Below are 12,065 nucleotides of genomic sequence, written 5' to 3'. Positions count from 1 at the left end.
GCAAAAGAGAGTTTGTCATAAATCGGAGGAAAACTAAACTGCAGGTACATTATGATTTTCTCAAAGATCAGATCTCAGTCTATTTCTCTCCAGTATTATTGTAGCGTCGGCCCAAAGGGGGACGGCGCTACTTCCCATGAGCCCCTGCGGCTCCGGTATTGGTTCCTGTTATGTGTAATGTTGGCGCATGTATTTATTAGTTATGTGTTTGGTTATGTGTGTTATGTAGCTTGAGTCCTCCCTTATCAGTTTAAGTAGTTGTACTGTATAAGTTGTCACCTGCTGTGTGCGTGTGTTGTATTGTTGTTGATGCCATTCCCTCGTGTGCTGTGTGGACGGGGTGACCATTTTACCCATTTGGGTGATTACGTTGCTAAGGCACCGAATTAAAAGAGCCTTTTTCTGTCAAAATGGATCGGTTCACTGTCTCTCCCTCCTCCACCACGCCACAATATTTATCAGGCATGAGGTTAAAGAACCCATATAATGTAAAACTGAATTTACTTCACTTTTTTAAATTGAAGAGTTTGTTTTAGTTTTGAAACACTGAAAGTTTTACAGCATACAGTTCACTCTACAGTCCATAACTAATCAGCAAAATGGCCTGTTTAGAATTCACTACTTTGTGTCATGACTGCCAGTAACAGGTGAGACACTCGCTGATGGATCTTACAAGTTTTAATATAATAGGGCAATACAAGAGAATAGTAAGGGACAGGCAGGGTCAGAAACAACAATAACAGCAGCAACATAGTCCATAGGCAGAGCATGCTGGGAATTGGAGTCCATGGAGGTAACAGAGTCCAAGGCAGGCAGACTGACAGCGTCAGGGCTGACACTTTGGTGAAAAAAACAATATATTTACATATATTTATCCATTCATTCTAAACCAATTAGCCCTGCCCATTCAGCTACAGCAGTCTAGCCCCCGCCATTCAGACTACAGCAGTTTAGCCCCGCCCATTCAGACTACAGCAAACAGTAAACTCAAACTACAGTAAACTCAGAGTTTATAAAAATTTGTATTTAATCCAGAATCTTTCTTAGAAACACTGATAATGTTCAACATTCATCACTGAATGAATCAGTATGAAAGATATTAAATCTGATCTGATTCTCTCAGCCGTTCATCAACTGCTCTTCACTCTTCACTCTTCAATGTTAGACTGTTTACACGACACATCACTTTCTCACTGAAACACAAACAGAACACAGAGGATTCCATTCAGTTGTTGTTCGATCAATTAACCTTTGGTTTCATGTTATATATGATAGATTCTAATATGACAAAAAAATCAAGAATGAAGTTTTCATATAATTATCAATGTTTATATAAATTGGTTTAAAGCAAAGTGTAGCGCATGAAGAAAAGATCATTGTTGAGGAACTTACTATTTGGATAACCATGCAGTTCAAAGCTACGTCTCCGTTTCGGTGGTTCTTCTGGAGGTTTATCTCTGTCCGCTTAATAACAATAAGAAGATTGTAGAATTAATTTGCAAGATGAGCTTTTAATTCAGGACCTACTCTGAGTAACTGGGATTTATTTTTATTATATTAAATTATTATTATTATTATTATTATTATTATTATTGAATGATATTATATATTACTATATTATTACGAGTGTGACTGAATCCCTGTTAATCAGTTACAGTGTAGTGATGTACTCACTGTCAGAATCAGCAGAATCTGGGGTTTGTGGTTCACCTGAAACCAAAGACGGCAGTGAGGTTCTATTTGTTGGGCCATGAATGAGTAAATACAGCATCTCTGCTCGTCTGTAGAGACTCGGTTTGATGGTGTCTCTGTTCAGTTGTTGCCTTTTGATTGTGACAGGTTTGTTTTACAGATATCATTTTTAAAAGGATACAGTCAGTAAAGAACCCACTGGCTTCACTGAGAGTCAGAATGTAAAGTTGAACAGTATCGGACAGAAGCAGGAACAAGTACAGTAAGTCTCAAGTCTTGAGTCCCAAGTCAATAGAAACGTGTCTCTAATTTTAGTCCTAAACAAGTCATTATTCATTCTTCAGCAAATTTAATGCCATTTTCACGTAATTGAAAATGATGGTAACAGTAATGTTGCCCATTGAATGGCAGAATGTTAGCACTGTGTGGTAGAACATTACTAAGTCCTACAGGAAACACCACGACCTACACAACGGTATGCAGAAAGCGTAGTGTAACTTCATTCAAATATATCTTGAAAAACTTATGATTTAAATCATTTTTGATCTTTTTTGGGAGCTCTGGCATTTTTGGATTCCACAAGAGAAGCGTGAGATCAGAGGCACCAGAGTGAAACTTCTGCACTATTTAAGGTGGAATGGAAAAGTAGCATACAAATCTAACAAATAAAAAGCCAAATTCATCCATGTGGTGAACGTTTCAGCTGCAGAAATGTTCAAAATAATTTTTAAAAGGAGCTCTATTCAGGTTTCTAATGTTGGGATAAGCTGATTCCATCATCTGCACAAAAAAGGCCACAAAATGGTAGAAAGAGAGGATCAGAGCTTTATCCGGGTTAATACGGCTGATTCCTGATCAATTACTGAAGGACGTAAATATTAATATCATACCTCCACCAGGCAGCCGAATCACAATGACGATTACAGACAAGTGTTTTATATGATAAAATCCAAGTGTCCGAACATCCTCTAAATGCTGGCCCCCAAAGACCATCCTTATCCTGTCAGGACCTAAAAATGAGAAAATGATACACAATTATTTCAGCTTCAGAAATCTCACAGCAGGAGAGAAACTGATGACCGAGTCAGTAATTAGAGATAATGAGTGTTAAACTGGTCAGTGAGTCAGTAATTAATGTTAATGAGTGTTAAACTGGTCAGTGAGTCAGTAATTAGTGTTAATGAGTATTAAACTGGTCAGTGAGTCAGTAATTAGTGTTAATGAGTGTTAAACTGGTCAGTGAGTCAATAATTAGAGTTAATGAGTGTTAAACTGGTCAGTGAGTCAGTAATTAGTGATAATGAGTGTTAAACTGGTCAGTGGGTCAGTAAATTTGTTCTGTTATTTGAAGTGTTCATTTATCTGTGTGTTTATTTGGTCTGTTTGTCCTTCAGTAGAACAGGTCGGTGCTCCTCTCTCCTCTATTAGATATTGATATGAATGTGCAGATCATGGTTTTATGAATCACAGAGGTCACATATACAGGAAACTTTGCTGAAAAGTAACAGTAAAGTGTTCAATCAGATGCAGAAATGTGGGCCTACCTGGCGCTTCTGGAAATATGTTCTTAACTAAGTCCTTTAATTCTCTGACTGTAGTTCCCATCGCCTGCGCCTCAGTCGGTGCCACTGTGAGAGGTCTTGTACCACGAAACTTAATGATGACCTGGAAGACCATTCTGACTCTGAGGGTGAAGATCTGATCTGTGGGTGAAACAGCAGTGCAGAACAGTTGAATATTTACTCTGATATTTCATTCAGCTGATTTCTCTGTACAGAATCTGTTCTAAATGATGAAGATCAGAATTCTGTCTCATTGTATCCTCTCAGAGTCAGAGCTGATCTGGGATCAGTTTATTCCTTTCACAGGATCTGATCTCAGATCAGTTTTTCACTCTGAGACCGTTAATAAAGACAGACTGTGTTTTTATTTACATTAAAGGTGATTAAAGAACAAACAGGGCAGGAATGAGTCAGATACAGCAGTGAGAGTTTAGAGTGGCATCACGTCCATCAGTAAACAATAATAATAACTAATAACTCTGATCAGTTACTGGATAAAGATCAGAGCTAATCAGTCAGTACAGTAACACAGGAAGAGATTCATGTTTAAAGAACTGATAAACAGTAATATCACAGTTGTAGGAGCCGTTTAAGAGTCTTATAGTGTTCAGTAAACATTTGCTTTTTTTATTCTGATATTGTGTTAAACCTTAATATAATTGCTTGACTTGTATTGCTGTTGCAGTTAAAGAAGTCCCCCCTGTGTAACATTGTAGTGGAACATTCCATACAGCATCCTTGAATGCCAGTGTTGAATTAACAGATTTAAGACGGTCAGGTGAGGAGAAACAGAGTTTTCTGACCCAAATCCTAATGAGCCAACTATGACTTGTAAACATAAACACAGAATTAGTAAAAGTGTTTTTTTGCTTGAAGTCTTTTGTTTGTGAGGTTTTTCATGTCTGGCTTGTTACAAGTAATCAGCTCTGAAAGCAAGCAAGCAAAATTTATTTATATAGCGCTTTTTACAACAGGTGTTCTCACAAAGCAGCTTTACAAAACAATCAGTATTACAGAGAGAAGAGAAAAGAGAAGAAAAGAAAATCCGGGTCCGAGCCCCCAGTCTCTCCCTCTGTCTCTCTTTCTGTCCCCCCCTCTCTCTGTCTCTCTCTCTGTCTCCCCCCTCTCTCTCTGTCTCCCCTCTCTCTCTTTCTGCCCCCCCCTCTCTGTCTCTCTCTCTGTCTGTCTCCCCCCCTCTCTCTCTGTCTCTCTCTCTTTCTCCCTCTTTCTCTGTCTGTCTCTCTCTCCCCCTGTCTTTCTGTCTCCCCCGCTCTCTCTCTGTCTCTCTCTGTCTCCCCCCTCTCTCTCTCCCTCTGTCTCTCTTTCTGTCTCCCCCCCTCTCTCTGTCTCTCTCTCTCTGCCCCCCTCTCTCTCTGTCTCTCTTTCTGTCTCCACCCTCTCTCTCCCTCTGTCTCTCTTTCTGTCTCCCCCCCTCTCTGTCTCTCTCTCTGTCTCCCCCCTCTCTCTCTGTCTCCCCTCTCTCTCTTTCTGCCCCCCCCTCTCTGTCTCTCTCTCTCTGTCTCCCCCTTCTCTCTCTGTCTCTCTCTCTCCCTGTCTCTCTTTCTGTCTCCCCCCTCTCTCTCTGTCTCCCTCTCTCTCTGTCTCTCACTCTGTCTCTCTTTCTGTCTCTCCCTCTCTCTGTCTCTCTCTCTGTCTCCCCCCTCTCTCTCTCTGTCTCTCTCTCTGTCTCTCTTTCTGTCCCCCCTCTCTGTCTCCCCCCTCTCTCTCTGTCTCTCTCTCCCACTGTCTCTCTTTCGGTCTCCCCCCCTCTCTCTGTCTCCCTCTCTCGCTCTCTGTCTCCCTCCTCTCTCTGTCTCCCCCCTCTCTCTCTGTCTTTCTGTCTCCCTCTCTCTCTGTCTCTCACTCTCTCTCTTTCTGTCTCTCTCTCACTGTCTCTCTTTCTGTCTCCCCCCCTCTCTCTGCCTCTCTCTTTGTCTCCCCCCTCTCTCTCTCTGTCTCCCTCTCTCTCTCTCTCTCTGTCTCTCTCTGTCTCCCCCTCTCTCTCTCTGTCTCTTTCTGTCTCCCTCTCTTTCTTTCTCTCCCTCTCTCTCTGTCTCCCCCTCTCTCTATTTCTGTCTCTCCCTCTCTCTGTCTCCCTCTCTCTCTGTCTCTCACTCTGTCTCTCTTTCTGTCTCTCCCTCTCTCTGTCTCTCTCTCACTGTCTCTCTTTCTGTCTCCCCCCTCTCTCTGCCTCTCTCTTTGTCTACCCCCTCTCTCTCTGTCTCCCTCTCTCTCTCTCTGTCTCCCCCTCTCTCTGTCTCTCTCTCTGTCTCCCCCTCTCTCTGTCTCTCTCTCTCTGTCTCTCTTTCTGCCCCCCTCTTTCCCTCTCTCTCTCTCTCTCTCTCTCTCTCTCTCTCTCCCTCTCTCTCTTTCCTTAAAATAAAGTAGTGTCCTTTAGCTCAGTGTGTTTATGAACCTCACCCCTGCTGCTTTGTTGTTGATTCGATACTAAAAGCAGATCATCTGACCTTCCTGTAAACAGACCCTGCCGACAGAGAGAAAATGAAACTGTTAAAGGAAATAGAACTGACGAATCAGAGCTCTTCTAACTCAGTGCCCAATCAGAACCCTTCTAACTCGGCGTCCAATCACAGCTCCTCTGTGCTCTGAGCTGTAAAATAGGTTGATTTTTTTATTGCTAGAGGAGGCAGTAATTATCAGAGACAGGGCATCAGTATAACAACAGTTCACAAGAATTCAAACATTCAACTAAAGCAAATAAGAAAGAATAATATAAAAAATAATAATGAAACATAAAAAAATACATTAATGAACTGAAAAGCAGATATCACATCTTGCGTAAGGTAGTGGAATTTGTCTACAAACGAAGCTGAATTTTCCCTGTTTTCCTGTTCCAGCTCCTTCCCTCAGGCCAGCACTTCAGCCAGATGAGGATCAGGACATCCAGGAGCTTCTTCCCACAAGCCATCACTCTCTTCAACAGTTAAACTATTACACATAAACAATATTCCAGCTTCAAACTGCACTACAGATACTGATACATAGTATCAATCTCGACTCCATCCTCAGGAACTGCCGTCACAGACCAGTGTTTATTCTAGCACCACACTTACCCACCTTATTACCCCACTTATTTCACTAGTACCTCACTTACCTGCCTTATTACCCCACTTATCTCAATATTACCTCACTTACCTGCCTTATTACCCCACTTATCTCACTATTACCTCAACCACTTTATTACCCCACTTATCACACTATTACCTCACTTACCTGCCTTATTACCCCACCCCGCACACTGAGCCCAGACCAAAGACACTGAACCAAGACTGAGCACACTGAGCCCAGACCTAAAACACTGAGCCCAGACTGAGAACACTCAGCCCAGACCAAAGACACTGAGCCCAGACTAAACACGCTGAGCCCAGACTGAGCACACTGAGCCTAGACTGAAGACCCTGAGCCCAGACTGAACACTCTGAGCCCAGACTGAGCACACAGCCTAGACTGAAGACCCTGAGCCCAGACTGAAGACACAGAGCTCAGACTAAACACACTGAGCCCAGACCAAAGACACTGAGCCCAGACTGAACACACTGAGCCCAGACTGAGCACACTCAGCCAAGACCAAAGACACTGAGCCCAGACTAAACACGCTGAGCCCAGACTAAACACGCTGAGCCCAGACTGAGCACACTGAGCCTAGACTGAAGACCCTGAGCCCAGACTGAACACTCTGAGCCCAGACTGAGCACACAGCCTAGACTGAAGACCCTGAGCCCAGACTGAACACTCTGAGCCCAGACTGAAGACACAGAGCTCAGACTAAACACACTGAGCCCAGACCAAAGACACTGAGCCCAGACTGAACACACTGAGCCCAGACTGAGCACACTCAGCCAAGACCAAAGACACCGAGCCCAAACCGAAGACACTGAGCCCAGACCAAAGACACTGAGCCCAGACTGAAGACACTGAGCTCAGACTGAAGACACTGAGCCCAGACCAAAGACACTGAGCCCAGACTGAAGACACTGAGCCCAGATTGAACACATTGAGCCCAGACTGAAGACACTGAGCTCAGACTGAGCACATTTAGCCTAGACTGAAGACACTGAGCCCAGAGTGAACACATTGAGCCCAGACTGAAGACACTGAGCTCAGACTGAGCAAATTCAGCCTAGACTGAAGACACTGAGCTCAGACTGAAAAGACTGAGCCCAGATTGAACAGACTGAGCCCAGACTGAAGACACTGAGCTCAGACTGAGCACATTTAGCCTAGACTGAAGACACTGAGCCCAGAGTGAACACATTGAGCCCAGACTGAAGACACTGAGCTCAGACTGAACAAATTTAGCCTAGACTGAAGACACTGAGCCCAGAGTGAACACATTGAGCCCAGACTGAAGACACTGAGCTCAGACTGAGCAAATTTAGCCTAGACTGACGACACTGAGCCCAGAGTGAACACATTGAGCCCAGACTGAAAAGACTGAGCCCAGATTGAACAGACTGAGCCCAGACTGAAGACACTGAGCTCAGACTGAGCAAATTTAGCCTAGATTGAAGACACTGAGCCCAGAGTGAACACATTGAGCCCAGACTGAAGACACTGAGCTCAGACTGAGCAAATTTAGCCTAGACTGAAGACACTGAGCCCAGAGTGAACACATTGAGCCCAGACTGAAACGACTGAGCCCAGATTGAACAGACTGAGCCCAGACTGAAGACACTGAGCTCAGACTGAGCAAATTTAGCCTAGACTGAAGACACTGAGCCCAGAGTGAACACATTGAGCCCAGACTGAAAAGACTGAGCCCAGATTGAACAGACTGAGCCCAGACTGAAGACACTGAGCTCAGACTGAGCACATTTAGCCTAGACTGAAGACAATGAGCCCAGAGTGAACACATTGAGCCCAGACTTAGCACACTGAGCTTAGAGCAAAGACACTGAGCCCAGGCTGAAGACACTGAGCCCAGATTGAGCACACTGAGCCCAGACCAAAGACACAGCCCAGACTGAGGACACTGAGCCCAGACCAAAGAGAGAGCCCAGACCGAAGACACTGAGCCCAGATTGAGCACACTGAGCCCAGACTAAACACACTGAGCCCAGGCTGAAGGCATTGAGCCCAGACTGAACACATTGAGCCAAGACTGAAAAGACTGCCCTTCCTGACGCAACCCTCACCATTTATCCGGGCTTGGGACCGGCACCAGAAGTACACAAAGTACACCCCTAATGGCTGGTTTGGGTTTATTTATTTATTTATTTATTTATATGAAGATGCTTCACCTCAAACTGTCTTTTTAATTTTACTGACTGGTTGATTCACCGTCAGTCCGGTAGGTGGCGGTATTTAGTCTGCTCTCCGCCGTGGGCAGCAGTAGAAGAAGAGGCGGTTGTTTACAGTGTGAGTAGAAAAATAAAACCTCGCCGTTTAAAAACTCCAAACTCCGAGAATCCGCGCTGAACCACTGAACCCGCTCACTTTACCCGCTAAAGTGCGTTAAATAGCACTGAAGCAGATTCTGTTCGGTCTTGAATTCAGATTATTTTAGGAATTGTCAGGTCCACCTTAAATCGCTTAATAGCACAGCTGCTGCTACAGGCGACAGAACGGAGCCGAGACACCGTTTAAGGTGGAACGGAGCTTTGGGAAAATACGCTACATGTAGCCTCGTCCTCTGTGAGTCCAGCTCCTGTGGTTTCGGCTCATAATGTTTATAGTTATACACACACACATACATTATACATACATATATATATATATATATATATATATATATATATATATATATATATGTATGTATGTATGTATGTATGTATATGTATATGTATATGTGTGTGTGTGTGTGTGTGTGTGTGTGTACAGCTCCTCAAGCTCACAGTGCTTTATTCGTGTTTACAGCGCGGTGAGGAAGATTAAACCGCCCGCTGTAATTCAGGCCGGATCACTGAATTCCCAGCTGAAAAACCCATAGAAAGCATTAAGTGTTTGGAACTGTTGGTTCCTGATGTGTTTTTTTTTCTTTTTTAATGGGTTCATATCGCTGTGAATATATCTAATATTTCTAATTTTGAGCTGGTTGTAAGCTTATTAAAAGATGATGTAACTTTCTTCACTTCATAGACAGTTTACTGAAGTGATTTTAGCAGGTCTAATATCTCATGATACTGGTGATGATGAAAACAAGCAAAATACCTTTAACAATATAATGAGAATTTTACTAAACAAAATCTCTTATGTAAAAATGTCAACGCCATCCAAAACCATCTTACTTTCCCTCTGCCTTTATATAGCTAGTTTCCCCCGTAGTGCAGCCAATCAGAAATCCCCAAGCTCTGGTCCTGGTAAATGGATAGACAAGAAAAAGAGAACTACTACAGGGCAAGACAGCTAAAACATGCATATGCTGCTTGGGCAGTGCTTTGTGAAAGTTTTTTTTTTATTTGTAATAAGCAGCCTGAACTCAAAACAAATCAAAAAGTCATGCCAGTATTTTGAGAAGTGGTATATCAGCAGTCATGGGCAGAGAGTATTGCAGGTGGTGCAGTGTCCATATGTAGTTGTCTTTGGCTCTAGACGGTTTGTGGTTCACTGTTTTTTGGTATTTTTTGGTAGTTTTCACAAATTGGCAAACATCATGCTGCTGTTCTGTTTTATGTTGATATACCTCCAACTTTCACTAGGGGCCAGTTGGCTTCGCCCACCTAAAGGCTATTACAGGCCACTTGCTGGATCCCTTGCAGTTTTACTAGAGTTCTGTTTGTGGACTGAAAGCTCAGCTTTCAGTACCATAGTGCAGGTCAGACTGTCCTAGATGTCTGTGTCAGATCCCATCTGCAGCTGGATCATGGATTTCTTGAGAAACAGGTTAAAGTGTGGCTGGGAAAACATGTCAGACCCCAAGGCTGTCAGTACTGGAGAACAAATACATCCCTGCCTTCAGTGCTCCTTCAGACGTTCTGCCCTTCAAATTCATGAACATGAAAGGCGATAGTCACTGGACTAGCAAATGCTGTGGCCATAAATCCCTTTGCAAACATTGTACAGACAAATATTATGATATAACATTAGATCAAACAACCACATAGCAAGTAGTATAACTCACATTATCTAGGTTGTGGTTTAGCAAACTGTCACTACAAGTACCTACTGGTTCCATGAAACAGCAAAAATAAGTCCCCCGTGAAGCAGGAGCAGCCTCCTCGTCTCTCAAGCCTTTTAACTCTTGATGCAGCTTTTCCTGTTCCATTTTAAATGGTGCCGCAGTTACATGAGCTTTTAAAGGATGCTCCTTTTCTACCCAATCATGATACCCTCACCTGTTACCAGTTCACCTGCTTACTGTGGAATGTTTCAAAATGGTGTAATTTGAATATTCTGTAAACTTGCCACTCTTAATTTGCTCCTGTCTAAACGTTTTTGCTTGCGTTGCAGGCGTCAAATTCAAAATTTGTTCTCATTACAGTCATGCTGGTTAGCCAATACATTAAAAGTAATTTCTTTGTAAACAAAGGTTCAGGAGAATTAACTAATCACATTCTTGTTTTTATTGCATTTTAAAAAATTCAAACTAAATAAATGCTTTTCATGTTAAGAATGAAGTACAACGTTACATTTTGTTGCATTTTCTCTTGAATTTTGAGTGTTTTGATTTTGATCTTCTTTTTCTCTCTTTCAGAAAGTAACATCATCCTGTTGTACGTCTTCTGTTGTTTCTAGTGTTGCCTTCACAGATCAAATTTACCTCCAAAACTGCAGCAAAAAGTTCCACCAAAAGGTGTTCATTAGACTTTACGACAAAATAAATGGCGTGCAGGAGTCAAAAGCAGAGAAATACACGCAAAGGTAGAGCTCATCAGTGTTCAGAGTGTGGGAAGAGTTTTACTCAGCTGGGTACTCTCAAAGCACACCAGCGGGTTCACACAGGAGAGAAACCATATCGCTGCTCAGAGTGTGGAAAGAGGCTTACTACACAAACCGGCCTGCGAGCGCACCAACGCATTCATACGGGTGAGAAACCTTTTCAGTGTCCAGAGTGCGGGAAGAGTTTTACACTACTGAGTAATCTCAGAATACACCAGCGCATTCATACAGGAGAGAAACCATATCAGTGCTCCGAGTGTGGAAAGAGCTTTACTCAACTGAATGGTCTCAAAACACACCAGCACGTTCACACAGGAGAGAAACCGTATGGATGCTCTGAGTGTGGAAAGACTTTCAGTCATCCGATTTGTCTCAGTCTGCACCAGCGTGTTCACAAAGGAGAGAAACTGTTCTACTGTTCAGAGTGTGGGAAGAGTTTTGTTACCCAGAATCATTTCAGAGTACACCAGCGCATTCACACAGGAGAGAAACCGTATTACTGCTCAGAGTGCGGCAAGAGTTTCAGTCAACAGGCTAATCTCCAAGTGCACCAGCGCATTCACACCGGAGAGAAACCGCATCAGTGCTCAGAGTGTGGAAAGAGTTTTACTCATCAGAGTAATCTTCTGAGACACAAGCGTGTTCACACCGGAGACAAACCTTAATGCTGCTCAGGCTAGAAGTAGCTGTACTGAATATTTGAATTTAAAGAGATAAATGTGTTAAAAGGGAGAAAATGTTTCACATTTCAGTCTAAATAATGTCACTTGTACTGACTGAACAAAAGCATGTTTTCCTCTCTGTTTTGTCTTGAGGGCACTCGCACTAAGACGACAAGCAAAGAGAGAGTATGTTTCAGCTACGAAGACAGCAAGACAATGTCAAACCACATTCTGCATGTATTACAGCAGCATTGCTCCATATTAAAAGTGTCTGGGTGCTAAAGTGACCTGCCTGCAGTCCAGACTTGTC

General features: G+C 43.1%; 1 protein-coding gene and 1 pseudogene across 1 annotated transcript; one reads left to right on the top strand and one right to left on the bottom strand.

The window, feature by feature from the left end:
- Window positions 1-663: 663 nt before the first annotated feature.
- LOC108442661 (ubiquitin-40S ribosomal protein S27a-like) lies at window positions 664-5,754 on the bottom strand. Its single transcript, XM_017722818.2, has 6 exons — window positions 5,676-5,754; window positions 3,237-3,395; window positions 2,583-2,702; window positions 1,675-1,710; window positions 1,393-1,464; window positions 664-1,193 (listed from the first exon to the last, which is right to left on the bottom strand). The coding sequence occupies exons 2-6, from the start codon at window positions 3,367-3,369 to the stop codon at window positions 1,183-1,185; spliced, it is 372 nt and encodes a 123-aa protein (XP_017578307.1). The 5' UTR covers window positions 3,370-3,395; window positions 5,676-5,754; the 3' UTR covers window positions 664-1,182.
- Window positions 5,755-8,652: 2,898 nt separating this feature from the next.
- LOC108442662 overlaps window positions 8,653-12,065 on the top strand; it is a 33,163-nt pseudogene continuing 29,750 nt past the window's right edge.

This window comes from Pygocentrus nattereri, chromosome 5 (assembly GCF_015220715.1).
Source record: "Pygocentrus nattereri isolate fPygNat1 chromosome 5, fPygNat1.pri, whole genome shotgun sequence".
Taxonomy (NCBI): domain Eukaryota; kingdom Metazoa; phylum Chordata; class Actinopteri; order Characiformes; family Serrasalmidae; genus Pygocentrus; species Pygocentrus nattereri.
The sequence above is the reverse complement of the archived record's forward strand: the minus strand, read 5'-3'. Positions and strand labels throughout refer to the sequence as shown.

Excerpts from the sequence above, each read along its gene's own strand:
- LOC108442661 (XM_017722818.2), bottom strand. The coding sequence starts at position 3,369 with ATGGTCTTCCAGGTCATCATTAAGTTTCGTGGTACAAGACCTCTCACA. Across the intron at positions 2,703-3,236 it reads CATATTTCCAGAAGCGCCAG|GTCCTGACAGGATAAGGATG; the intron begins GTAGGCCCACAT and ends TCTCATTTTTAG. Across the intron at positions 1,711-2,582 it reads GATTCGGCTGCCTGGTGGAG|GTGAACCACAAACCCCAGAT; the intron begins GTATGATATTAA and ends CTTTGGTTTCAG.